The 26,925-nt window shown below is 46.9% G+C and overlaps 2 protein-coding genes and 1 long non-coding RNA gene across 3 annotated transcripts in view; 1 reads left to right on the top strand and 2 right to left on the bottom strand.

Moving 5' to 3' along the window:
- Nucleotides 1-2,790: 2,790 nt before the first annotated feature.
- On the top strand, nt 2,791-3,413 carry LOC136526990 (uncharacterized). The gene is made up of 3 exons (XR_010776652.1): nt 2,791-2,927; nt 3,003-3,101; nt 3,187-3,413. It is a non-coding gene; the product is annotated as an uncharacterized lncRNA (long non-coding RNA).
- Nucleotides 3,414-11,505: 8,092 nt separating this feature from the next.
- Nucleotides 11,506-12,916, bottom strand: LOC136525756 (glycosyltransferase BC10-like). The gene is made up of 2 exons (XM_066518634.1): nt 12,332-12,916; nt 11,506-12,236 (listed from the first exon to the last, which is right to left on the bottom strand). Exons 1-2 carry the CDS (start codon nt 12,914-12,916, stop codon nt 11,544-11,546), a joined length of 1,278 nt encoding a protein of 425 aa, XP_066374731.1. The 3' UTR covers nt 11,506-11,543.
- Nucleotides 12,917-14,583: 1,667 nt separating this feature from the next.
- LOC136529020 (alpha-terpineol synthase, chloroplastic-like) overlaps nt 14,584-26,925 on the bottom strand; it is a 59,091-nt gene continuing 46,749 nt past the window's right edge. The window contains exon 9 of the mRNA XM_066522044.1: nt 14,584-14,663. The gene's annotated coding sequence lies outside the window, so the exon portion shown is untranslated. The remainder of the gene's footprint in view (nt 14,664-26,925) is intronic.

Genomic DNA, 26,925 nt, shown 5'->3' with positions numbered 1-26,925 from the left:
CAGACACCTTGCTCAGAATCTTATTAGGCGTGATCACACAAAGGACAACTTCAAATTATTTGAGGAGGTTTGCAGGCAGCAAGAGGTTCAATTATTCAAAGACAAGTTAGATGCCCTAAAGTTAGCCACAAATGTTGATGGCAGGCAATTCTTGAGCGAGTTGATGGCGTCGAAGGATAAGTGGTCACTTGCATATGACACGGGTGGTTGGAGATGGGGCTTCATGACTAGTAACATGGCAGAGATGTTCAACAGCCTTCTAAGAGGTTGTCGTGGTCTGCCTATGACTGCTATTGCCTCATTCACCTTCTATAAGTTGAATTCTTGGTTCGTTTCGAGGAAGAAGCATGCGAGGTCTCTATGGACAGCAGGCAAAGCTTGGCCACTTTTAGCATCTCAGGAACTAGCTTTCTCAAAGAAAAAGTCTAAACGACAGAAGGGTTCATGTTTCGATCCGATCAACCATGGATATGAGATTCTAGAGGGTGGCGGAACTAACATTGGTGGTGAAGACCGGGGTGCTCGAAAACATAAAGTAGTGATCAATGAGAACAAGTGTACGTGTGGAAAACCGATCATATACCATAGGCCTTGCTCCCACATGATTACAGCCTGTCGCCTTAGACGTGTTGACCCTAAGGTCCCTCCCCATATGGTCGCGGAGTTCTCTTTGAGGAACCTAATGAGCACCTGGAATCCTCAGTTCGAGCCATTTCTTGACGAGAGTCAATGGCCTACTTATGATGGCCCCAAGTATGTGGCTGATCTTGGTTTATTCTGGAAGAGTAGAGGAACTAGGTGGTGGAAGCGGTTCAGGATGGACATGGACCGAGCCACGAAAGGTAGATCAACCACGAGTAAGGTTGGGAGACATTTTGTAGAGGACACCCAAAAGAGCCATTGCTCTGGTAGCCATAAGCCGGGCCACAATAAGAGAAAATGTCCTGAACTACTTAGACAACAGGTATCCATCAAGCTAGCTACTAGAATTGCTTTGTGTAATGGTACATTGGTTTACTTTTGTTTTTTTATTTTTATGTTACTTTGTACCACATACACATGCTTTAACTTATACTATTGGTTTGGCATTGCTTATGTTGTAGGATGGATCGGTTCCCCCTTCTTGATCCAAGGTTCGATGAGCACCACCGGGCTCGGAGGATCGAGGACGGAGAGGTATATTCAACAATTCGTATGAAAACATTGCATTGTTCATGTTTTGCTCTATAGTCCATGCTCTTTATAAAGTGACATGAACTAATACTTTTTCATGCTTGTTTTTTTTGCAGGTTTTGAATGTGCTGAGGCCAATGACACATGAGGCCTCTACGACCATGGTCTACGACGAGAGGTACACGCCCCTCCTAAAGCTGGCAAACCTTGCTACTGTTGCTCGTGTTTGTCGTCGAGGCACGCCACCTTTCAACCCAGCGGTGCTGACGGCGTTGATAGATCAGTGGTGTCTGGAGACACACAGCTTTCACCTACCATGCGGGGAGATGATGGTCACTCTCGAGGACGTTGCCATGATCCTTGGAGTCAAAATCCGAGGATTCCCAGTGACAGGAGACACGGAGTCTGAAGGATGGCAGCAGTGGGTTGAGCACTTCTTGGGAAGGCCCCTAGCGGCAATTGAGGCTGGCAAGAAACGGCGCAGCAGTGGGGTGTCCTTGAGGTGGCTTCATCAGCAGTTTCGGGAGTGCCCACCCAACGTAGACACCGAGACCGTGACATACTACTGTCGGGCCTATGTCCTCCACATGTTAGGTACGGTTCTCTTCCCTGACGGCACTGGAGACACGGCGTCCTGGATGTACATCCCGTGGCTTTTGAACTGGGAGGATGCCGACAATAGGAGTTGGGGCTTGGCTATACTTGCCTTCCTGTACCATCAGCTTTGCGAGGCTTGCCGCCGTCCTGGAGGCGCGCACGCTACAATGTCAGGCTACATCACACTGTTGCAGGTAATAAAGCAAAGTTGTACAAGTTACCACTACAATTCAATGTTTTTTCTTAACAAAAGTGATTAACATTCATGTTTCCACTCTTTTTTTGTAGATTTGGATGTGGGAGAGGCTTCCAGTTGGGAGACCGCATTAGCTTGATCCCCCACAACCTTGGTTTCCTCAAGGAGACGCAGTTGTCGCCCCTACCATGGCACACCTCTACGAGCGAGCCCATAGAACATACCACGTGTCACGCCACGCGTACATCAGCTTCACCAACGAGCTGGACACCCTTTTGCCACAGCATGTAAGTTTCCCACCCTTTTGCCCTAATCGAGGATATGTGCACAAATTGAGCGTCGACTAGTTGATGACGACGTTGTGTACAGGTTCAATGGAGCCCATATCGGCGGAGGCAAGTAACGGATCTCAACTTGAGCGCCTTGTGCATGGCAGACGAGGACGTCTGGACGATGAGGACCCCCCTTATTTGTTTCTATGCAGTGGAGTACCATCTCCCTCACCGTGTAGCACGGCAGTTTGGTAGGCTGCAGCCTTCTCTGCCCGATGATTTCTCCACCTGTTGGCAGCTCCACAAGTACGTAACATACAATATTTTGTTCGTTTCACATGAAAGAATCATTGAGTAGGCCTTCATATTGCCGATTTGGTGTAAAATTTGCAGGTTCAACAGACAAAAAAAATAAGAAGATCACCAACTGGCAGCTAGAGCACCAGTGCTACATTGATGAGTGGATGTTGATGGAGCAGAACAACATGGGCATCCACGCCGTCCATCGTGACAAGGCATTCCATGATTACCTTGTTTGGTTTGGTCAACAAACAAGGCTTCAATTGAGGCCCGCTTGGACGGAGCAAGACATTGCTAACATTGCGAGCGAGGATGAGGGCAACAACCCATATGACCAAGCTACCCAAGAAGGCAGGCAAGTTGAGATCGCCCCTGCGTTAGCCAGAGCTGTAAGTGATACAACTATTTCAATCACTGAGGTCTTTACTGTGATAGAGACTTAAATTATTGTTTTTGTTGCATAGAGCATGGAGATAATGAGGACAGTGGCCGACCAAGGAAGGGCATTGATGATTCCTGTGCGCGATCCTGATGAGGCCTCCATGTTACGACAGCACATTCAGGTAGTCTTCTCTCATTCAGTTGATGTTACATCTTTATATAGTTTTGCGACCAACCCCACTTACTAATAGTGCTTTCAAAATGCAGCGTGCCATGCATCGCCTACGAAAGGTAGCTGCACGCCTTGGATGTAGACATTCCCCGGATGTGGCAGTCCCACAACAGCTTGGTGCTAGACCTTCTACTGCACATGTTGGAGGGACTTCATCTTCACATGGTGCACATGGTGGCAGGACTTCTTCTTCACATGGTGCAGCAACTATTGCAGAGGGTGGTCAAGGACATGGTCATTATGATGATGAAGTTGATGAAGGACAGGGAGAGTACTATGATCATGAGTATGATGAGATTGGCATGTCCCAGCTTGGAGATGCACCCCAAGGAACTCAAGGCCCCTTCGGTTCTGGACGTCCACATAGGACGCTCAGACCAGTGGACAGGTACACTCCAGGTACCTATCCGTTTGGGAGGGGAAAGCGTTACGCTCGCCGTCCACGTTAAGGTACAAGGAGCGATAAAAGATCCAAAGACTTCATATGCTTTATTTTGTGCATAGACTATGTATGCATTGGACCTTGTACTATGTTTGGACTATGTTTGTTGATTGATGAAGCATATGTATGGACTATGTTGGATGTTGAATGTGTTGGACTATGTTGGATGCTTAATGTGTTGGACCTTATGTATGTACGGATGTTGAATGAATCTGTCTGTCAGTGTGGTCATGTGTTATGTGAATGTGTGGAACGTCGCCATGTTTCATGTTTCCAGCTATTAAGGGCCTCCGTCGCAACTCACAAGGAAGAAGGGGTGTCATCATCCCCATCCTCCATGTTACGATCAACCTCTGTTGGATCCATGGTGACATGGCAAGCACGCAAAGGGGATGAAGCGGCTTAGGAGAGTCGGGGAGCTAGCAAGCTCAGGTCCGTTGTTGGCACAAGGTCATCGTCGGCTGATTAGAGTAGTGGGAAATAGTGAAGCAAATCAAAGAAGAGGTATATTTTGGTGAACCCAGGGGCTCGGCGTTTAGTCATTTGACGCCGACCCCTGGTACATACTGGAAAACAATTCACCGAAGCGCCGAGGTGCCCAACCTCGGTGTTTATTCGTTTCACGCCGACCCCTGGTACATACTAGAAACCCTTGCATCGAAGCGCTGAGGTGCCCAAGCTCGGTGTGGGGTAAATTGACGCCGAGCCATGAACCTCGGCGTGTTACGACTAAGTGCCGAGGTTCGGCCCAAACCGGGCGATGGCCGTTGCCAAACCCTAGGGTTGGCGTGGGCCAACTCGACGCCGAGCCTCAGCCCAACTCGCAAACGGCCGAGCCAAACCCTAGGGTCGGCGTGGGACGACTCAACGCCGAGCCTCAGCACACCTCACACACGGTCGAGCCAAACCCTAGGGTCGGCATGGGCCGACTCAACGCCGAGCCTCAGCCCAACAAAACCCAAACCATTTGGTATATGTTGCGATCCTATTTGCATGATTCAAATGAAAAATCTTTCTCAATGATTCCTCTTTGACTAACACGAGTTATACTAATAAGAGTAGACAAGTTATATTTATGTTTGTATGTTTGTTCCTGCAGGAAAAACCGATTGTTGGTTCGATTTCAATCCCCTATTTTTAGAGACTCAAATCTTTTTTTCAGTTTGGGAATCAACCATAGTACATGAAACTTAGAGGTAGGTAAACTGCAATTTATGAAATAGCGGAGGCACAACGATTACACTCACATCAAAAGTAACAAATGGCATGTCGCAAACTAAACCTAGCATGCCTTAGGGGATTGAAAGAAACAAGTGATACAGACATTGCAAAGGGTACACACTCACATAAAAACTAACAAGGGCATGTTGCAAACTAAACCTAGCACGCCTTACGAGATTGAAAAGAACAACTCATACAAGCATTCCATATTCGGATTGACTAACAAATGTTGGTCCTAATAATGCTCCCACATATTGAACTAAGTTACGCCTTCCCCATAGTATCCTCTAGTTGACGGAGGCGGTGGTGGTGGCGGTGGCGGTGGAGAAGGAGGTCCGTCCTTCTTATGGTACGGGCACTCGCAGTACGGATTATTGCATAGTGCCTCCTCTGCATCATTGCTGTTGTCGTCGTCCGACTTGTCCCTGTTACCACTTCCAGGGCCATACTCTAGGTCAAAGATGCGTCCCTGTAGATATGTGATGTACTGTTGATGGGGATAGATAGGAGGAGGGTCGACCCATCTAGTGAAGCCACAGTTATCTGGACAGCTTGAATCCTGAAAACCCATCTACCAATAAGTACTAGTAGAAACCAAATGCAAATCTAAAAAAGGAGAGAGTTCAAAGGCAATACAAATCCTCACGGGCATCTGAAGAAACGACGGCCTCCACCGTCATAGTCGTTGTACATCTGCACAACGCAATCCAAACCGTGGCGGCATTTTGGCCAATCTTCAATACGCTTCTCGTATGATCTAAGAGGTCTCTCACGGGTGAAGTCACTCTTCCTCTCCAAAGGAAATTCCTCTATTGGTTCTTCAAAAGAATCAGGACCCAGAGAACCCTCCCACACAATCGGAGGTCCCTTCCTCACCCCCTTTCCTCTCCCTCCGCCGAAACCCTTTCCACTCGAGGAACCTCCGCTCAACATTTGCTAAAACTAAACCAGAAAACAAGTTGTGTGGATGTGGAGCAAGACATGGAGCACTATATATAGAGATGAAGGCAGGTTCACCATGAATGCTACTTGACAAAAAACATGTGTGCGTACTCATTTATTGAATCTACAAAGGCTAGATGCTTCATCTGAAAAGCCTACAACCATAACTGGTCATTTCATCTGAAAAGGCTACACCTGTGTTTTGTCACTTCATCTAAATGCAGTACATCACTCTGATATTAATTCATTGCGTATACGGATACAACAATAAATGAATCTAGGCTTTTCAGTGAGTTTTCAAATAGACTTGTAGCCCTTTCAGTGACTGCAACAACACAAGTAGTCTTTTTAGTGATACAAATAGTACCACTACAGTCTTAGGATAGTTAACGAAGTACAGGGCATAAGACCATCTGAAATAAAATCATAGTGCATTACAACATAATAAAAAAAGTCCAGGGAATAAGTTCATCTGAAATAAAAGCAGAGTGCATTACAACATAGTAAAAAAAGTCCAGGGCTACACGACATCGCTCGTGAATGAACCAAATACCTACTGAGTGCAACGAGGCCACTTTCCCTTCCTCTCGACATCAGGATTCTCCTCCATCGCTGCCTTCGCTCGGCGCACACGCTCAAGCTTCTTCTCCCTCTCCGCCCTGTATGCAGCAACACGCCTCCTTTCCTCCTCTTCCTTATGCTCCTTTTCTATAGCCTCCAGTCCGCGTCTCTGCTCAAACCTCTCCTTAACCTCTACATCCCACTCCTTCAGGCCTTCTAGACGCTGCTTGTCCGACTCCTTGATCTCAGTGTCAATCCACTGCTCAAAGTCACACAGTGGTGGAACGGTCTGCAAGAAAAACAAATTGTTACAAAACAAATAAATAAGCAATACTTAATATCACAAGAAAATTAATTAACACAATAAAAATTCCTCACAAACGATGCACGGCGCTGTTGCTTTGTAGGTTCCCATGCATAATTGGGACACATCCAGTACCTCTGTCTATATGTTTCCTCATCTTCAGAGATGTCTACCTTGCAAGGATCACCACAAAAGCACATTGGTCGAGGAACACCTTCAGGGAGAGGCTTTAGGTCGTAGGGATTTGCCCTCTGGCAACCATAGCTACAATTGAAAGAATTTAGTCATATTAACGGAGAACCAAACCTAAACCTAGGGTTTTCTATTTGTTGCACAGATAATGAATAAACATTGGGATTACCTTGGAATACGAGTTTTACCACGCCTTGGCATCCTAACATTACGTAGAAAAAAAATCAATCCAAAGTACCTTGCAACGAATGTAAAGGTACTAACACTACATCACCATACCTCCCAAATAAGCTTTTCATTATAAACCCTAAACAAATTTGAATCCCAACAAACACAAAATTTAACTCAATGATTATAAACCATAACATATACAACAACAACACCAACAACCATACATTTGGGTCATTCAATCATTTGAACCACCATACATTGCACGAATGACATGAACATGAACCAAACCTATAATGCCAAGTTCAAAAACAAACAAATCTAAATGAATGAATTGAAAGAGGGGAAAGAGGAGTACCTTGGCAAAACGCCTTGGTCATAACAAATTGAAATGTAATGACCAACAAATAAATAAAATACATAGTAACCCTAATGACCAACAAATAACTAACCCTAATGACACCTACAATAAACAAATAACCCTAATGGCCAAAATAACTAGAAACCAAACTAACCTAACATGTTCATCACATAAAACAATTAAACAACAATGCACTCAATCATCCTTAGCCATACATTTTGCAAATGAAAACACAAATATACCAAATCACCAAACAACCATGATTCCACATGATTAGGGACAATGTAAGCACATCTACGCGGATAGAATGGAGGAGAGGAGGGACCATTACCTCGAGGAAGCTTCGGGAGACAAGATCTGGGCACCGGGGGTTGATTTTGGAGGTTAGAGTTTCATGGGGGCCGTGGGGGATTTGGGAGCCATGGGGGAATGGAGGAGGGGAGGGAAGAAGAAGAAGGGGGCCTCGGCTTAAAGGGTCCAGACCTCGGCGTTGAGTCGGGTCACGCCGAGGTCTGGAGGCTCGGCGTTAAGTGACCCAACGCCGAGCTGCTGGGCCACCGTGCTTTGTTGGGTCACCTGGGCCGCGCTCCGGATGGGGCCAGAGCTCGGCGCTCAGTCCAACCGCGCCGAGGTTGGGTACTTGGCATCGGCTGACACGACGCCGACGTCTCGGACCCACGCGCCAACGTGTCGACGACGACCCCGGTCTTCCGTGACGTGGCAGTACCTCGGCGTTGAGTGACACGACGCCGAGCCTCATATCTCGGCGTCATGTGCTAAGACGCCTAATAATGGTCTATTTTCAGAAAATGTTTTGGCGTTGGTATTTTTCTAAAAATTGTTTTCAAAAGAGACCAAAATACGAAAATTTCACGCTCGCCACACGGTTACTCCTACTCTACCTCCATCTTTGGTACTCTGGAGTGTGCCTGCTCATATCTTGCAACGGCGTTAGGTCACCAAGGGTAAGCGCCTTGTCCAGCAGGGGCTCGTTCAGTGGTCTAACTTACCTGCTTCTTTGGCAACTTGGGAAGATTTGGAGTACTTGCGCCAACAGTTTTCTCACACCGGTATTTGGCAACAACCAGGCGCGCAAGGGAGGGGGAATGTCAGCGACTCTGCGGCTGACGATGAAGATGAACCCGCACCAAGCACCACTACAACTTTGCCTGACGCTGAACCGGCAGATGGGCTATTGCCAAATGGACTACAGGAGAACGCGCGTGCCAGGAGGCCCATGAAGCAGAACCCGCGCTACTTCGGCCCGACGTGGCAGAGCAAGTGAAGAAGACGGTAGCGTAGCCGAGTTGAGTTCTATATGTATCGACCAGCTTCTTGCTGAAGGGGTTATGAAAGAACCTTGTAACAAACTTGTTCCCTACTAAGAACTCATCAGTTCCTCGCCTATTGCTGTTCTTCCTGCCTTGCTCCTAATTCGTCCGCTTCCTAGCCCCTCTGCTGCTAACACGGCAAGGGTCCCAGTGCATCAGCGCCTCGGCCCACGGCGTAGGGTGTCGGTGCCTGGAGCATCTCGGCAGCCCCATCGAGGGCCCGACGTCGACGCCGATGTTTTCCAGACTGTCGAGAGTCGTTGCCACCGGCGCGGTCCGGGGAAGGCGGCACCCAAACGCCACCGCCCCATCCCGCTGGAGCTTATGGGTCTCTGCTTCAACTGCCTCGCGCATGACCACATCGCCGCTCAATGTCGCTCTCCGTCCCACTGCTTCTGCTGCCGGGGTACTGGCCATCGGGCCAGAGCGTGCACGCGAGTGCAGTCGTCGGCGTGTGAGCCTTCGTCCTTGCTGGCACGTTGCCCTAGCCGGAGTGCCTCTAAGGGATGTCGCTCCGCTGGTTCGAGGTGTCCCAGCTCGTCGCCAGAATGTCGTGCCATGCAAGGCCAGACGCCGACAATGTCTTCGCCTTGTGTGAAGCGGCCGACCGCATCGTCATCGTCGCCGCAGCAACACCACAACAGCAGCCTGCTGGTATCCCCACCTCTGGGTGACATTAATAACCGGCCCAAGGTCGAGGTCTTCGTCGTCCAGAGGAACGTGGACCTCACTGCTTCTGGTGCGGACCTCCCCCTTGTTCTTGTTGCACTTGTTGGCGAAAACTAGCCAGCCACCATACTGGAGGAGTTCCTGGCGCACCTTTCCTCGAAGTTCCATGTGTCTGTGGGAGTGCCCAGGACCTGTGCTTGGCTCGGAGGCCCCGTTGCACGTGAGTGCCTGCAGGACGACCACTGTTGCGTTGATATGCAGGGAGGCAAAATGTAGATATAAACGGTTCAGCTTTGGGACTTTGATCCCATGCTGGTTGAGGTGGAGGCAGGTCTCATGAGCCAGGGCGTGTCGGAGGTGGCCCTGGCGGTGGACCTGTGCCTTTCAGGCCCGGACGAGTGTGGTTTGGGCCAAACCTCACCAAGGCCATCACTCCTGGAGACAGAGCAGGCTGGGGGATTCCCACCCCCGGTCCAGGTCGACTCCCCCAGCAACCGGGAAGATGCAAACGGAGGCGGTTCAGCCATGCTGACTGTTGATGGCGGAGTGCCTCACGCACCGGCCACGATGTTGATTCAGGAGAGTTTGGAGGAGCAGCTCTGCCTTCCTTTGTAGACACCCCTCATCCGCAGGTCACCGAGGTTGCACAGGCCTCGAACGCTAGCCCCCGTTACGTCGCTGCGGCGCAGTGACCGCATTGCTGCCAAGCCACGCGAGGCAGACTCCACCAAGCAGGCTCAGTGTGTTCTCATGCAGAAACTGGGAATGGTGGCACCATCGCCCAATGTCGACTCCGAGACGGTGCACAAGTACAAGGCTACCTTCAGGGCGCTGCTGTCAGACTCTACCCAGGAGGCGCTGCAACTTCTTTTTGGTGGGGAGTTCGCTTGGATATGGTCGGGTTGGACGAGGTGGCCAACTAGCCCCTTCGCTGCCAACACCACTGTCGCTCAGTAGTCATGTTTATTGTGTAATTACAACCACGTGCGAGTTTGGTGAGGGTAAAAGGTGTGGGTTTGTGTAATCTTTGGATTACCGAAACTTGAGACTGACTATGACAAAACCCCCTTTATTCTGCTTAATGAAAAACGTGCTAAAGCACGATCTCGAAAAAAAAAGAACTTGGGACCTTGATTACTTGTATTATAGTAGAAGAAAAACTCTTCCCATGACGAGTATATATATACTACAAATATAGATAGATTTTTGCCCTTGTCTGCTCGATACATTTACATCTATATATGTGGTCCGCGGGCAAACGGCTATAGCATTCAGAATTTCAGATGCATTGCATACACTCCTACGAGCCAAACGAATTGTAAATTTGAAAGAGTTTCCACTTGGATCTGCAAGGTAGGGATGCGTACGTGGGTTATGTGCATAAGCAGGATAAATCTATGATCGCAGTAAAGAATTCAAACAAGCAAGTTTCGCTACCAAAATCACTATATAAGGTATATATGCGCAGATCTCTGAAATTGACCGTGCGACCACAAGTTCAGGCATCACTGTTCGCTTGCTCGTAAACGATCGTAAATTTCCAGCCGGGAACAGTGTTTTTCTCTCACACCAAACCAGCCAGCAGTAAATAATCCACGATACGATACGGCCTCCCGAACAGGCTGCATAATAGTCTACCAATGAAGAAGCTAATTAGCAAAATGGTGGACTGGATATTGGTACTCGTTCTCCCATGTGTTTCAGATCTGCTGAAAGAGGCACCTGTTTTCTAAATGTAAATTCGCAAAAGGAAGCATGGACTATGGAGGAGCTAGCACTAACATTGGAAACTGAAAGTAACAGTCTAAACTTACAAACACCAAAGTGTTACTCAAGCTCAGTACAAGGTAACATTGAAATATTCGGTGCTGGTCTATGGTATGCTCCGGTTTGCACCTTGCAATACTGGGCTACTCATGGATTTCAGCTGTGGTGTAGCTGTGTTTGTAACATTCCATTCCTCTTAATGAAACACTCTTGCGCTCATGCGTATGTTCGCGAAAAAAAGGTTGGCTTAAAGTCATGCAAGTTAGAACAACCAAAGCACTATGGAGGATCTGATCTCTGCGGGTAATGATGCAAACGCAGAGCAAATTACAATAAAGACATACAGGTTGCTGGCTAAAATGCTAGTGAGAGCACTGAATTTATACAGACACCGGTATGTAACAAGTATGTAGTAGTATTGAAAATGAAACCTATCACCCAAACCCCATAACCATTGGTGCCAAGCGGAGCAGCGGCTCGAGCGTGTCCGGCGCGAACTTGCGCGCGAACACGTAGCAGACGCCGCTCCCTCCGTCATTGTAGGCGGTGCAGTTGTTTTCGCCGCCTGGGCCGAAGCCGCCGCCGGCGGCGCTCGCTCTGATCTCCCTGATCAGCGCCTCCGTGGCGTCCCCTGCCCCGTGCGTGCGCGGGTGAGAGCCGCCTCCCCTCCAGTCCGCGTACGTGAGCGTCCGGTTGGCGTTGCGCGTCCACCCGAGCACGCTCAGCAGCGTCGGCAGGTAGTGCTCTTCCGCGAAGCAGTACCTGTTGCGCGCGCAGTACTCGCGGAACGCCGGGAAGTAGGTGTCCTCGGAAACGAGCTCGACCGCGAGCGCCCGGTCCATCTCGAACCACTGCGCGCCCTTGCGCCACTGCGCGAGCGTGATGTTGCCGCCGGCGGCGCGCTGGCCGAAGAAAGGGTCGTACCGCACCTCGCTGTCGTGGTTGACGAAGCTGTCCACGAAGCTGGTGTTGGAGCCGGTGAGCAGCGCGTACACGGTGGTGAAGTTGTAGAGGGGGATGCACGACTCCGAGAGCAGCGCGAACCGCTGGTTGCCGAGGTCCAGCAGAGCGTTCGCCACCAGCCGGCGCGCGGCGTCCACCAGGGTCACGTCTCCCCAGGACGTATTCTGCAGTGGCCAAATTCTTTACTTTGTCAGTGGCAGTGCTGCAACCTTTTACATACGTTTCTAGTATCTATATGTGATTATTACATTTTACATACCTGGCTTCGGATCATGCGATCGTAGAACACGGAGTCCTCCGGCGGCGAGCCGGTGTAGGACGGATCCGCGTGCACGTAGATGGAGTAGAGGCCGTCGTGCCCCTGGAAGAACTTCTCCCACAATGGCCGCAGCGGCAGGTCACCCCTTGCCAGGAACAAGAAGGCAACCTTTGGCACGCGGTGGTACGGCGTGGCGCGGACCTTGGGCGACATGGACGCCCACCAGAGCAGCTCCTCGTCGGTCATGTTGTTGCTCTTGACACTGCTAAGAGAGCCAATCATCAGTTCCACCTTAGGGCTTTGTACTGATGTCGTTGAAGGTGTAGATGGAGGTGGCGATGGAGGAGGCGGAGGTTGTAGGGCCGGTGGTGGCGGTGACGATGGCACAGGCGGCGGCACCAATGGAGGTGGTGATGGTGACCACATCCTCGCAGAGGGCAATGGCGGCACGAAAGGGAGGTAGAAATTTGGGAACTTGGCGTTGCAGGTGATGCTCACGACAAAACCCAAGGAGAAGCAGAGAAGCATAGGCACCACCACGCCGAGGAGATTCCTTCCTACTACCGGCATGCTTGTGTCGTTCATGGTTTAGCCGCAGCCCGCAGGCTAGCCGCATGTGTGATCCAGAGAGATGCAGCAATGCCAGTCTATAAGAGTGACGTTGAATACACGTATTGGCGCGTATACACAGCTCCGATCCGATAGATCCACTTTGCTTTTTCTGCAAATTAACAGGTGTCGCTTGTGGTTGCAAAAGTTTGCGGTGTTGACTTCTAATTTGTTTCAACATTTAGGCCCTGTTTATTAGATTCGTTATCTGATAATAGTTAGCTAGCTAATACCTCATTATCTGATTTGGTCTAGCTAGTTGAATAGCTGTTTTCTAAAGGTCTAGCTAACAATCAGCTAGTCTATCATCTGTGCCTGATTGGATCCAAAAGAGATAATTATTATTCCCTCCATTTTAAATTATAAGTCGCTTTGACTTTTTTTGGTACGTTCATTTTGCTATGTATATGGACATATGTTATATCTAAATACATAACAAAATAGATATAAAAAAATCAAAGTGGCTTACGTACAATTTGGAATGGAGGGAGTAGCAGAGAACTGCCTATCTATAGGATCCAAACAAGGCTTTAATTATTGGACATATGTGGGAAGCTAATTTATCAGTCGCACATTTATCATTTCTTTTCGTTACTAATTACTCCCCAGGGAATATGTAAGCTTCGAAATTAGATCTTATGACAAATATCGGCCTGCTCGAGTGGGGATAGATGAGAAATTAAACAAATGCAGCTTGCCCTTATGGAGCACAAGGGGCACTTGCAAACCAAATTAAACTGTACGTGCATACACTCAAGAAATGCCAATACTGACAGAACGATGCAATTGTTGTGTTTCCATCTTTTCTCGATCTGTCTACCTTCTCTCTCTTTCTCTCTTCTCTATCCCTACCTCTTCTCTATCTTTGCTTCTAACCCTCTCTCTCTATCTCTTCTCTACTACTACTCAGTACAAAAGCTTATTAGGCGTCATTTTTGGTTGACAAATGCATAGTAACGAAACTAAGGGCCTCTTTGGTACAAGAGCTAATTGCTAGCCGAATTAAAATTAGCTAAAATTAGTCATAGTACATTCAAACAGGAGAGCTAATAGGTGGGCTAATTGTTTAATCAAGCTGTCACTAGTTGTTAGCCAACTAAGGGTCTGTTTGAATGAGTTAGGTCTAGTTACTAGTTGGACTAAGAATTAACTTAAATTAGCTGAGTTTGGCTAGCTAGTTGGCTAACAATTAATTAGAGACTTGGCTAAAAATTAGTCTATTTATTAGCCTTCTTCTTTAGATGCACTATAGCTAATTTTAGCTAAACTTTAGCTAGCTAGTAATTAGTTCTTGCCAAACAGGTCCTAACTAGCAAACCTTAGTTAATTTGAGCTAATTTTTAGCTCAACTTATAATTAGCCCTGACTCATCAGACAGACCCTAAATAGACGAATGCAATAGTTTTATATTCATTTTTTGGGGTATTGTGTGGTCAGAGATGAAATATTGTGAGATCAACGCAGAACATGGTAAAGAGTTAGATCTCGTTCTTAGTAAAGAAACATAGGAACGACACAACTTACTCTAGAGCATTCTCTTAGTATGTATTTCTCAACTGTTAAAATATGTGCAATAAGATGACAAATATACATAGGAGCACAAGCCCGAAGATTCAAACCCTATGCTTAGCCTGCTCCTCATTCTAGAGCCAAAGTTGACTACACAATCTAATTGCCGTAGTGGGATCGGATCACCCTAAACGCAGCATGTTAAAACAGTGACCTGTAAGAAGTAAGAACTAAGCAAATATTAGCACTTTTGACCTGACTCAAATTAAGGCCAAAATTTTCACGCGTACCCACACATGATTGCTACGGGGAAATATGATTTATTTTAAATAATAATATGATCTAAGTAAATCCTAATAGTAGTTTGGGTGTGGCTGCATGCTTGTGACCCTTTCCATGCCCCCTATTTCTGGACACTAATAAGCTTCTATTGTGTGTAGGTTAGGCAAAGTTTGCCTGCCAAATTCCTAATGATGGAAAAAATAATTTTGGAAGTCCCTAATTGACTACGAAACATAGCAGATGCTTATAAAAAAAGACTAAGTAGGTGTGCGCGCTTCACCTGCCCATGTATATATAATATAATAATAACATGGTAACCATATAATGTATATTTGTTCTTGTGCCATTCATGTGTTCAGCAGGCCATGCATTTGTGTCACTACCTATCTGCCGGTAGGAACTCCGGACGCGAGTACTCAAGCGGGCGTGCACGAGGAAGAGACTCCGACCAGATGGGGCTTGGCGGAGCACAAGGACCAGACGACCCGATATCGTAACACCCCGGTGTTACGATTTTATTTAGCACCACATTTTAGGCCTAAGTAAAAATTTTCGTAACGAGTTTTCAGAATTTTTAATCTAAACGTACTTGAGGCGATAAGCGAATCTTGGGTGACTTAGTTTCGCGGACTCGAATTAAGCACTCAAGATAAATTACGCAGTGCGTAGAAATATTCAGGAATGTCCGACGACGATTCTAGAGAACGGTTTATCCTGTTAGATTAAGCATGAAAATCAACTTTTATAAATAAAATAAAATCCATTAATAAATAGAACGATATATATATATATATATATATAAACTCACGGGTTTATTTTGTTAAGCACGAACTGACGAGAAAGAGAGCGCAGCAGCTTCGTTTATTTTTCCAACATGCAACGTACTCGCCTGGCATTACTTTTTGATCACTGTCTCGTTCTCATCGTGGCCCTGCAATTCTCTGCATTGCAAAGTCTCCTCATCCATCCGCGGTCTTGTCCATGCCAACCGGCACGCCCTGCCGGCCACGTTGGGTCTGGCCGTCCTGCCGTCGTGTTTAAAAAGTAACCGAGCCCGTACGCGTCTCCTTGCTTGTTCGTCTTGAGCTAGTCTACAAATAATCTTCTCCTTCTTCCTTCTTAATTTAATTAGCACGCATACACTCTTTATTGCTGATCAGCCCCGTTGGCACGCCAAAGACACACTCGAGTCCAAGTCTATCGTAAATCAACTAGTCCAGTTGACACGTCGAAAGACTACTCTAGTCCATCGCCTGAAATCAAAACACGGTTCACTTGCACCGTCTTACACGTCGGGTGCTGTAGCGCGCAGAATCAACTCAGAAAGCTGTAGCGCGCAGAATCAACTCAGAAAGCTGCAGCGCACAGAACCACTGTAGCAGCGTGGAATCACTGTAGCGGCGTGGAATCACTGTGGCGACATGGAAAACACTGTAGCAACAACTTCTTTTGTGCTCAGGCGGCTCAGTTTTTGGCTCCAGTCCATAACGCGCATGATGGTAGGCGGACAAGCTTGCCAGCTTCTCTTCACGGTCTATAAAATGCGAGCCCGCACAGTCCAGTAGCTGAGCCTCCGCTCTCCATAGCTCCAGCTCTCTGCTCAATCTCTCGCCTTCCCTGTTCTGTCCGCAAGCTACACGCGGGTCAGAGTTGACCTTTACTCGTCGGGCGAGGTGAGCAGCTCATGAGCATCCCCTCGCTCTCCTCTCTTTCCCGTGACCTTCTCCTTGCACCTCTTCTTCCAACCCGAGTTGCCCACAAGCCCCATGAGCTCGGCCATGGCGTTCACGCATGAGGCAAGAAGAACGCTCGTAGCTTTCTCTTTCTCCCATCCCATGCATGTGTATATGACGCGTGGGCCCTAAGCAACAGCACATGCAAAAGAACCATGCCAACACCCACGTGAAGACCAAAGAATATTCCCTAATCACGCATTAGTCTTTTTCTGTGTGATTAAATTGCGGCCACCTCGCACAACCAAATGCCAAATCCGATTCCATCGATTCTTCTTCTTAAATTCATCTAAAATCGAACCCCACCTATCCATAAAATTTCATAATTTTTGGAACGCAGTTGAATGTGAATATTTAATTGTGTCTGTTTGCCGAGTACTGCGAGTTCGACGCCAATGGTGGGACGTCGATGGATTGTGGAGTCATCGGGAGTTGCTGGAGAAATGGTATTTTTGGAAGCGTGATTGGATTTCTAAGAATTTCGGCTGTCGTTGATTATTTACACCTATGCATTTGCATCAATACATATCATAATAGGAACGATGGTGGATCGATGGTATCAACTAGAGTAGCTGAAAGATGATGCTATGGTGATCATATCACGAAGATGGAATGCTAACTTTTGGTTATATTTTACCCAGACAAGCCACGGTGCATAACCTCTACTTTTCTGCAGTTTAAATTATATTTGTGCATTAAGTTTAAGGAGTTGAATGAAACCCACTTGCATATATATCTTTATTCCTATGAGTCTTACTAGTATGACAGGATCGTGTAGAATGCTATGCTATAGGACTCCGGTAGAAGTCGAGTGATTGCCTGTCACTCGCGAGAGATAGGAAATATATTATTAGATTACTATCACTTGGAAAATATCAAAATGGTGGAAAGGAAAATGGTGACCGGGCAGGGATATGGTTTGGGTATTGGTGAGTGTAAGGAGTTGTGTCGCCGTGGACACGGGGCATAGCTTGGTTACACTATTTTTTCCCTGTCTGGTCGGTTAAGGACCGATCGTTGCATATGACTCTAGGCAGGTCATGGACTTATTATCCCGAGCACACACTTGTGTATGGGCGCTTGAAAGACTTGTTGCTCTCTTGTCGCGGATCCGGCTCTTTCCGGACCGACTGTTAGGGTTTGTTTTGGTGGAGGAGGTCCTTGCACCGCACTAAGTCCGGGACTCAGGCGCGGGGGCTTGGAGTCCCAGTTTGGACGGGGACCTAGACACCCAGGATAGGAGAGTGATGGGTTGGTCCTGCTTGTGCCTAGGGTACAAGCGGGACGTGTGTTTTCGGGGTACCCAGCTGGGGGCATTGATTCACGAATCGTCGGGCTATCTGGTACGGCTTGTCTACGGTTTAGCATCGTAGTAAGAACTGAAGATGAAAGATGAAAGATGGAAAAGGAAATCTGATTGCTTACCACCTGCTTAAAAGTAGCACAGGTGCTTACATAGAATGGTTAGTTAATGAACCAATGCGGCTATTAGTAAAAATCGAATATAAGGACGCACGCTTAGTAATGCTTCCTGCAAATGCAACCCACAAGCTAGATAGCCTTGCATATCCTTGGAGTCTTTTCTTTTCTCCTATCGGGTAAGTCTTGCTGAGTACAATTGAGTACTTAGGGTTTTATTCCCCCTGTTGCAGGTGATAGGTTGATGCTAGAGCTGACCCTTGTGTGTGGATTCCTCCTGGTGGGCTCAACGAGGATTCCTTTACGTCGCGATCATAGTTTTTATTTATAACTCTCACCAAATGTTTTTATAAATGAAAGTTTCATAATCTGTTGTAATAGTTTATATATCAATACTTTATCATATCATTAATAGATGTTTATTTCCGCTATAATTCTGATCACATGTTTAAATTCTGCTGTACATTAAATTATTTATAACTCTGATAATATGATTACATTCCGCTGTTACACAATAACTATTATACTCTGATGTTGTGCTAAAAGGGATGTATGAAATGGTTAAGAATGATGTAAGCTTTGTTCTCTCATTTGTGACCCTGATGGCAAAAATGTGGATTTTTGGGTTCTCCCCTGGGGTGTGCCCGACGGAACCGAGTAATTTAGTGTTCTCCCTTGAGTGCTTAGTGTCTAATGGAAGACAAGCACTCCTATGAGGCATTAGATTAGACGGTTCTGCCACATGTGGTATCAGAGCATAAATGAGGAAATAAAACTTTCAAATCCTTTTCTAAGCTAAAATTTGACAACCTGTTTTTGCAAAAAGTTAGGACGTTTACATGCGAAGTTATATAAGTAGCCCTATTACTATGGTTATGTATCCAGGATAGATGGCACTCTGCTGACTTAGATAGGCTTAATCAAGTTTTCTGTAGGTACATTGACTCGAGCATAGTTCGATAGTATCGACTAGCTAAAGGGAGAGAACGTTGTGCCAAAAATATGAGAACGGTTGCCCTATGTGCTGGCAACAATGGAAGGACGTATAGGACGTGCATTCATGCATATCCTGTTTCTGCATTGTAGCGCTCGTATTGCTTGTAGATACACCCTCCATAGGTGTCACGACTGACTCGTTCCTGTTCCATAGTTAGGTCTGCACTGTGGCTTTGTGTTCTGTGTTCACCCGTGGTTTCACACCTGTCATGACCCATGTCTCCCCGTACCCCTTTTTATGTGCTCTTGTCAGACCCTTGCCCTGCAGTCGTACTAGTCAGTAATGGCATCGCACGTCGCTCGCCTCGAACACGTGGAATTTGGTCAATTCGTCGTAGTGATCTCGCATGGGAACCCTGGTGAACCACGCCAGGACCACTAAGCGCTCCGCCTTTATAAGCAGAGCCTATGTTAGCCTTGGTATCACCACTCGGCGCACTTTAGCTCGCTTAGGTTTTCCTTTGAGCAAGCTTCGCTCAGCCTTCCTCACGACCACCGCTAGAAATGGCAGGAGCCTAGGTTAGTAGTTACTGCTTGAACGTTGAGGGTTTTCCCAAAATCCTGCATACCACCCTGCAAAAGCTCAGAGTCAAAGATCATCCCGAGTATGAGGGCTGTGAGTATGAGGAGCATGGCACCGAGCGGTGTGAGGTTACCGTCTACATTGGGAAGAGTGAAGAGTTCCTCGACGTCACTAAAGCCTGGAGTGTGACCGCAACCGGGTGTAGCTTCGTCGACACCTATCAGGTTGTGGCCCGTAAAGCCTTGCGGTACCTCTGCCAGATCTATGAAGAGCCCATTGCCCGTACCCCTATGCGGTTCTTTCCACCTTTGGACAGGAATCGGCGGGCATGGAGGGCTCGCTTGGAGGCTTTACAAGGGCGGGATGCGCAAGAAGACAGTCCAACCATGGTGTCCTTGACCACGTACCTACTTGCTTTGGATGAGCAGTATGACCGGCAAGCCTTGGAGCTAAGGGCGTGCCTTCAGCGTGCCGAGGAAGCCGAGATCTTCAACAGGATGCTCTAGGTGCAGCTTGCCGAAGCGCATGCCAGCGCTGCAGCTGCTGAGAGCCGAGAGGCTGCCATGGAGGAAGCTCTAAAGGGGGCTGAAGATCGTCATGTCCATCAGCTACGGGTGGCCTATCTTGTCACCAGGACCGAGCGGAGGATGTTGTCTACTGAAGGGCAGGATGCCCCAATCTTGGAAGGGATCCCTATCCACCCACCAGAGAGAAGAAGAACCGATGATGCAGCACCGCCAACACCTCCACCTTCGGAAGTGTTAGAAGCAGAACCCTTGGTTCCTATCAGTCAGTCACTGCCACGAGAAGATGTAGATTAGTTGCCTTGGGATGTTGTAACCATAGTAGTAGTACTTTTCGTCGCTGTCCTCCGGTATTGTATTCTTGCCGTTGTTGTTCGTCCATAGTTGTTGAGATCGTCCGACCGTAGGTGAATGCTATGCCGTGAATGTGAGCCTGAATGCATGTACGTTGTACCCGTATAAGGTCGTTGGAACATGCATTTTAATTATTTCGCTGTGTTTATTATGTTCATTTACCTTAAAGTCCTGTTAGACGTGCTCTAAGTTTTCAAGGGCGATGTTAAGTGAGTTACAAGAGAAGTTGCCACTCAGATACCAGCAGATCAGCCGTGATTGGATAATATAGGACACTGTATCGGCTAATTGTGGATGTCCCAACAGAACACTTGAATCTTTTTAAAAACAAATCCGTCGTTGGATTTGAATTCCTTGTCCCTTGTTGTGGAGGGAAACCTGTGTTGTTGAATTTTTCCCTTGCGATACCCCTTACTCTGTGGTATATGACCCCACCACCTTCATGGTGTGTAAGTTGGTAATAGTTGACTGGTTAAAAGCTTATGGTGCCGCGACGAAACTGAGGGCTCCCTGTGGAACAGCTGCCACATGTGACGCTGCTCGGCACGCGCTGGTATCGAGGTTTTTGGCCAAGTACCTTTGCCGAGTTACACCGCCGTACCATTTTGTTTTAAAAATTTTCTCCATGGAAATGTTCAGGTGTTCACACGGGAATTCCACAACGGGTTGATGCAGAAGTGTTCTCTCAAGGTAAACAAGAGATGGTTTGGAGAAAGAAAGTATGACATGGTCTCAGTCTACATGAAAGACGGATGTGGTCGAGTAAAGGAAAGAAAAGGAAGAGTAGTAAGGAAGGTTAACCTTGGGGAGCCGGGAGTAATAGAAAAGCCTGAGTGGCCGTCATGTTCCAACCCTATTTTTAGTTGACCATGCTTCGCATGCCGGGTCATTTCGCTGCGTGCCCTGCAAACGCCGCCTGTGTCGGGATCTATAGCACCCCATTTTCGCATGGCTGCGGCATCGTGCAGTGCTCGCCGTCCTTGTGCACTGTGCACTTTTCCTTTCCTGGCGTCCGGTCAGCTCTCTACCCCGCACCATCGTTCCCCGTACCGGACCCCCCCTCATTTCCCCTTCCCTCTCCTTCTTTCTTCTTTTGGTGACACGACCGCCGCACGCCTGCCTTGTCGAGCGGACCTGTCCCCCTCTCCTCTCCTTTATTTCCTCCTCTGCCGCTCACGTAGGAAGCGCACCATGTCCGACCTTATCTCCACATCATGAAGCGTCTATGTATCCCATCCACTCCATCTCCACTTCCGGTGTGTTGCTCCCCACCGTTCGCCACTATAAAATCCCCTTGGTTCTTGCTCTTCTTCTTCATCCCCATTCCCCCGTATTCGGAGCATAGCTACGAGATCCAGTCGACGTTGTAAAGCTAGGTTCGCCTGTCTAAGGTGATGGTGTGATCTAAGAAGAAGAAAGGATCCAGTTCGTCGAAGAAGTTCAAGTTCCCTTGGTTAGTTTGGTCTTAGAATTCACGATGTTTTACTTCTCAGTCGACTGTTTCTGGATTTATTGGTGCTATACCATGTTTTGGATAATCATTATCTTATTGTTTCTCCATTGTCCTCGCCTATCTCGACTTCTGGAGTAGGTCTCGGTTGTACCCAGTTGCTCTTAACCATGTATCCCTAGATCCCTGTGTGGTTTAGTATTCGAAGTCGTGTAATCTTTCGGGTAATCTCTGATCTATGAAATGTACTCGCGTTTTCCCTCTTCTGGTTCTTGCTTCGAATCTCGGGGCGAGGTTCTTTTTAAGGGGGGTTGGTTGTAACACCCCGGTGTTACGATTTTATTTAGCACCACATTTTAGGCCTAAGTAAAAATTTTCGTAACGAGTTTTTAGAATTTTTAATCTAAACGTACTTGAGGCGATAAGCGAATCTTGGGTGACTAAGTTTCGCGGACTCGAATTAAGCGCTCAAGATAAATTACGCAGTGCGTAGAAATATTCAGGAATGTCCGACGACGATTCTAGAGAACGGTTTATCCTGTTAGATTAAGCATGAAAATCAACTTTTATAAATAAAATAAAATCCATTAATAAATAGAACGATACATATATATATATATATATAAACTCACGGGTTTATTTTGTTAAGCACGAACTGACGAGAAAGAGAGCGCAACAGCTTCGTTTATTTTTTCGACATACAACGTACTCGCCTGGCATTACTTTTTGATCACTGTCTCGTTCTCATCGTGGCCCTGCAATTCTCTGCATTGCAAAGTCTCCTCATCCATCTGCGGTCTTGTCCATGCCAACCGGCACGCCCTACCGGCCACGTTGGGTCTGGCCGTCCTGCCGTCGTGTTTAAAAAGTAACCGAGCCCGCACGCATCTCCTTGCTTGTTCGTCTGGAGCTAGTCTATGAATAATCTTCTCCTTCTTCCTTCTTAATTTAATTAGCACGCATACACTCTTTATTGCTGATCAGCCCCGTTGGCACGCCAAAGACACACTCGAGTCCAAGTCTATCATAAATCAACTAGTCCAGTTGACACGTCGAAAGACTACTCTAGTCCATCGCCTGAAATCAAAACACAGTTCACTTCACCGTCTTACACGTCGGGTGCTGTAGCGCGCAGAATCAACTCAGAAAGCTGTAGCGCGCAGAACACTGTAGCAGCGTGGAATCGCTGTAGCGGCGTGGAATCACTGTGGCACCATGGAAAACACTGTAGCTACGACTTCTTTTGTGCTCCGGCGGCTCAGTTTTTGGCTCCAGTCCATAACGCGCATGATGGTAGACGGACAACCTTGCCAGCTTCTCTTTGCGGTTTATAAAATGCGAGCCTGCATAGTCCAGCAGCTGAGCCTTTGCTCTCCATAGCTCTAGCTCTCTGCTCAATCTCTCGCCTTCCCTGTTCTGTCCGCAAGCTACACGCGGGTCAGAGTTGACCTTTACTCGTCGGGCGAGGTGAGCAGCTCATGAGCATCCCCTCGCTCTCCTCTCTTTCTCGTGACCTTCTCCTTGCACCTCTCCTTCCAACCCGAGTTGCCCACAAGCCCCACGAGCTCGGCCATGGCGTTCACGCATGAGGCAAGAAGAACGCTCGTAGCTTTCTCTCTCTCCCATCCCATGCATGTGTATATGACGCGTGGGCCCTAAGCAACAGCACATGCAAAAGAACCATGCCAACACCCACGTGAAGACTAAAGAATACTCCCTAATCACGCATTAGTCTTTTTCTATGTGATTAAATTGCGGCCACCTCGCACAACCAAATGCCAAATCCGATTCCATCGATTCTTCTTCTTAAATTCATCTAAAATCGAACCCCACCTATCCATAAAGTTTCATAATTTTTGGAACGCAGTTGAATGTGAATATTTAATTGTGTCTGTTTGCCGAGTACCGCGAGTTCGACGCCAACGGAGGGACGTCGATGGATTGTGGAGTCATTGGGAGTTGCTGGAGAAATAGTATTTTTGGAAGCGTGATTGGATTTCTAAGAATTTCGGCTGTCGTTGATTATTTACACCTATGCATTTGCATCAATACATATCATAATAGGAACGATGGTGGATCGATGGTATCAACTGGAGTAGCTGAAAGATGATGCTATGGTGATCATATCACAAAGATGGAATGCTAACTTTTGGTTATATTTTACCTAGGCAAGCCTCGGTGCATAACCTCTACTTTTCTGCAGTTTAAATTATATTTGTGCATTAAGTTTAAGAAGTTGAATGAAACCCACTTGCATATATATCTTTATTCCTATGAGTCTTACTAGTATGACAGGATCGTGTAGAATGCTATGCTACAGGACTCCGGTAGAAGTCGAGTGATTGCCTGTCACTCGCGAGAGATAGGAAATATATTATTGGATTACTATCACTTGGAAAATATCAAAATGGTGGAAAGGAAAATGGTGACCGGGCAGGGATATGGTTTGGGTATTGGTGAGTGTAAGGAGTTGTGTCGCCGTGGACACGGGGCATAGCTTGGTTACACTATTTTTTCCCTGTCTGGTCGGTTAAGGACCGATCGTTGCATATGACTCTAGGCAGGTCATAGACTTATTATCCCGAGCACACACTTGTGTATGGGCGCTTGAAAGACTTGTTGCTCTCTTGTCGTGGATCCGGCTCTTTCCGGACCGACTGTTAGGGTTTGTTTTGGTGGAGGAGGTTCTTGCACCGCACTAAGTCCGGGACTCAGGCACGGGGGCTTGGAGTCCCAGTTTGGATGGGGACCTGGACACCCGGGATAGGAGAGTGATGGGTTGGTCCTGCTTGTGCCTGGGGTACAAGCGGGGCGTGTGTTTTCGAGGTACCCAGCTGGGGGCATTGATTCGTGAATCGCCGGGCTATCCGGTACGGCTTGTCTGCGGTTTAGCATCGTAGTAAGAACTGAAGATGAAAGATGAAAGATGGAAAAGGAAATCTGATTGCTTACCACCTGCTTAAAAGTAGCACAGGTGCTTACATAGAATGGTTAGTTAATTAACCAATGTGGCTATTAATAAAAATCGAATATAAGGACGCACGCTTAGTAATGCTTCCTGCAAATGCAACCCACAAGCCAGATAGCCTTGCATATCCTTGGAGTCTTTTCTTTTCTCCTGTCGGGTAAGTCTTGCTGAGTACAATTGAGTACTTAGGGTTTTATTCTCCCTGTTGCAGGTGATAGGTTGATGCTAGAGCTGACCCTTGTGTGTGGATTCCTCCTGGTGGGCTCAACGAGGATTCCTTTACGTCGCGATCGTAGTTTTTATTTATAACTCTCACCAAATGTTTTTATAAATGAAAGTTTCATAATCTGTTGTAATAGTTTATATATCAATACTTTATCATATCATTAATAGATGTTTATTTTCGCTATAATTCTGATCACATGTTTAAATTCCGCTGTACATTAAATTATTTATAACTCTGATAATATGATTACATTCCGCTGTTACACAATAACTATTATACTCTGATGTTGTGCTAAAAGGGATGTATGAAATGGTTAAGAATGATGTAAGCTTTGTTCTCTCATTTGTGATCCTGATGGCAAAAATGTGGATTTTCGGGTTCTCCCCTGGGGTGTGCCCGATGGAACCGAGTAATTTAGTGTTCTCCCTTGAGTGCTTAGTGTCTAATGGAAGACAAGCACTCCTGTGAGGCATTAGATTAGATGGTTCTGCCACAGATATATACCCATGTCACAGGATCTATGTGGGCAAGGCCCATGTAATAGTGCCATGTTGAGGTGAGGTTACCAAGTGCAGCATGTATCGCTACTTAGAGAGAATGTGAGAAGAGAGGAGACATGAAGAATATAACAGAACTCTAATTCCTCATGGATTACCATGGCGTTTATTTGTAATTTCGAGTAAACTATCTTCTCCTGCTTAGTGAACACCATGCCCGAGGCACGTTCGAGAAAGAACTCTAATTCCTCAATCCAATTCCTCCTTGTCCCCAAATTGTTATTCGTCTCCTCATCGATCTCTGATTCATCTGCCTCAATCCCCAACTATTGACATACTTGGTATCAGAGACTTAAATCCTAGATTGACCCATCTCATTTGCATCTCATTGACACTTCACCAGTCTGCAAAGGAATCTCGGTGCCATGGATTCGAACACTTAGCTCGTCCTCAATGAGCTCGCCAAGTGGCTTCAAGAGCAGGAGGGCAAGTGGGAGAGGTGATTGGGCAAGACTGACGCCTAGTGCTCTGCCTAGGGATGGAAGTGGGCCAGTTTCAGGTTGAGTCCCCACGTTTTTTTGGTCTAGCAGGTGCAGGGGGTGATTTTCACACGCGGTTTTTGGGTTCAGGGACCCAAAAAACTTATCGGTTTGGTTTTAGGTTTTGGCTTCCACATACGGATGCCCAATTGGAGACCCAAAATAGATCGTTTTGTATTAAAACTAATGTCTTGCATTAAAATTGTTTATGTAAGCTACTAAATTTGTTCTTAGTTGAGCCACAGAATTGTATGTTGTTTTTTGCCTCTTGTTTATGCATGTGAATATGTAATATATATCATACATGTGTTGCAAAAAAATCCTTATTATTGCTCTTATTATTGTATTGCCATATAGGTGGTGGGTTTCGGGGATCCACTGGGTTTGGTTTGAGGGAGGAGGGTGTATTTTCACCCGAATTGGTGTTGGTGGTGGTTTTGGGTTTTGAGTTCGAGTTTTAGGTTCGGGTACATGGAGATTCCACCCGACCTGAATCTGCACATTGCCATCCCTAGCTCTGGTTGCGTTGATGCCCTAAAAAAGGTGATGCAACTGCTTTAACGTTTTGACTACAAGAATCTTGATGTGAATTTCCATTCTTGTCCTGCTCAATCAAGACCTCTATTGTTTCCTCTTCCACCTGGGTACATTGACAAGAAAGTTGGGCTAGTGTCTACTAAGGAACGCCGCATGTGTGAGGCAAAACTATTGAAGAAAGGTTTTAGGCATTGTGAGCTTACTATCATGCCAAAGGATTGTGCCTTCGCTATGCTGAAAATTGGTCTCGTGACCATCGCTATGCTCCAACCGTTTAACATGTGATGGAGGAGGCCTTGCAACAATCATGAAGAGGATGCCGCTGACACTCATTATATCATATTCGGCGCGTAAGTCTTCTTCTCTCTTTCGCTGGATGTAGTGAATGGTGTTGAAGGGCTCAAAGCTTTCCTCAGTCATAAGGTAGC

The sequence above is a fragment of the Miscanthus floridulus genome, chromosome 19 (genome assembly GCF_019320115.1).
Source record: "Miscanthus floridulus cultivar M001 chromosome 19, ASM1932011v1, whole genome shotgun sequence".
NCBI lineage: Eukaryota > Viridiplantae > Streptophyta > Magnoliopsida > Poales > Poaceae > Miscanthus > Miscanthus floridulus.
Note: the sequence above shows the minus strand (reverse complement) of the source record. Positions and strands in the feature narration are given on the sequence as shown.

What these genes read in the sequence shown, in the direction of transcription:
- LOC136525756 (XM_066518634.1), bottom strand. Translation starts at nt 12,916, where the DNA reads ATGAACGACACAAGCATGCCGGTAGTAGGAAGGAATCTCCTCGGCGTG. An exon ending in ATCGCATGATCCGAAGCCAG is followed by an intron (nt 12,237 to 12,331) that starts GTATGTAAAATG and finishes TGGCCACTGCAG; the next exon opens with AATACGTCCTGGGGAGACGT.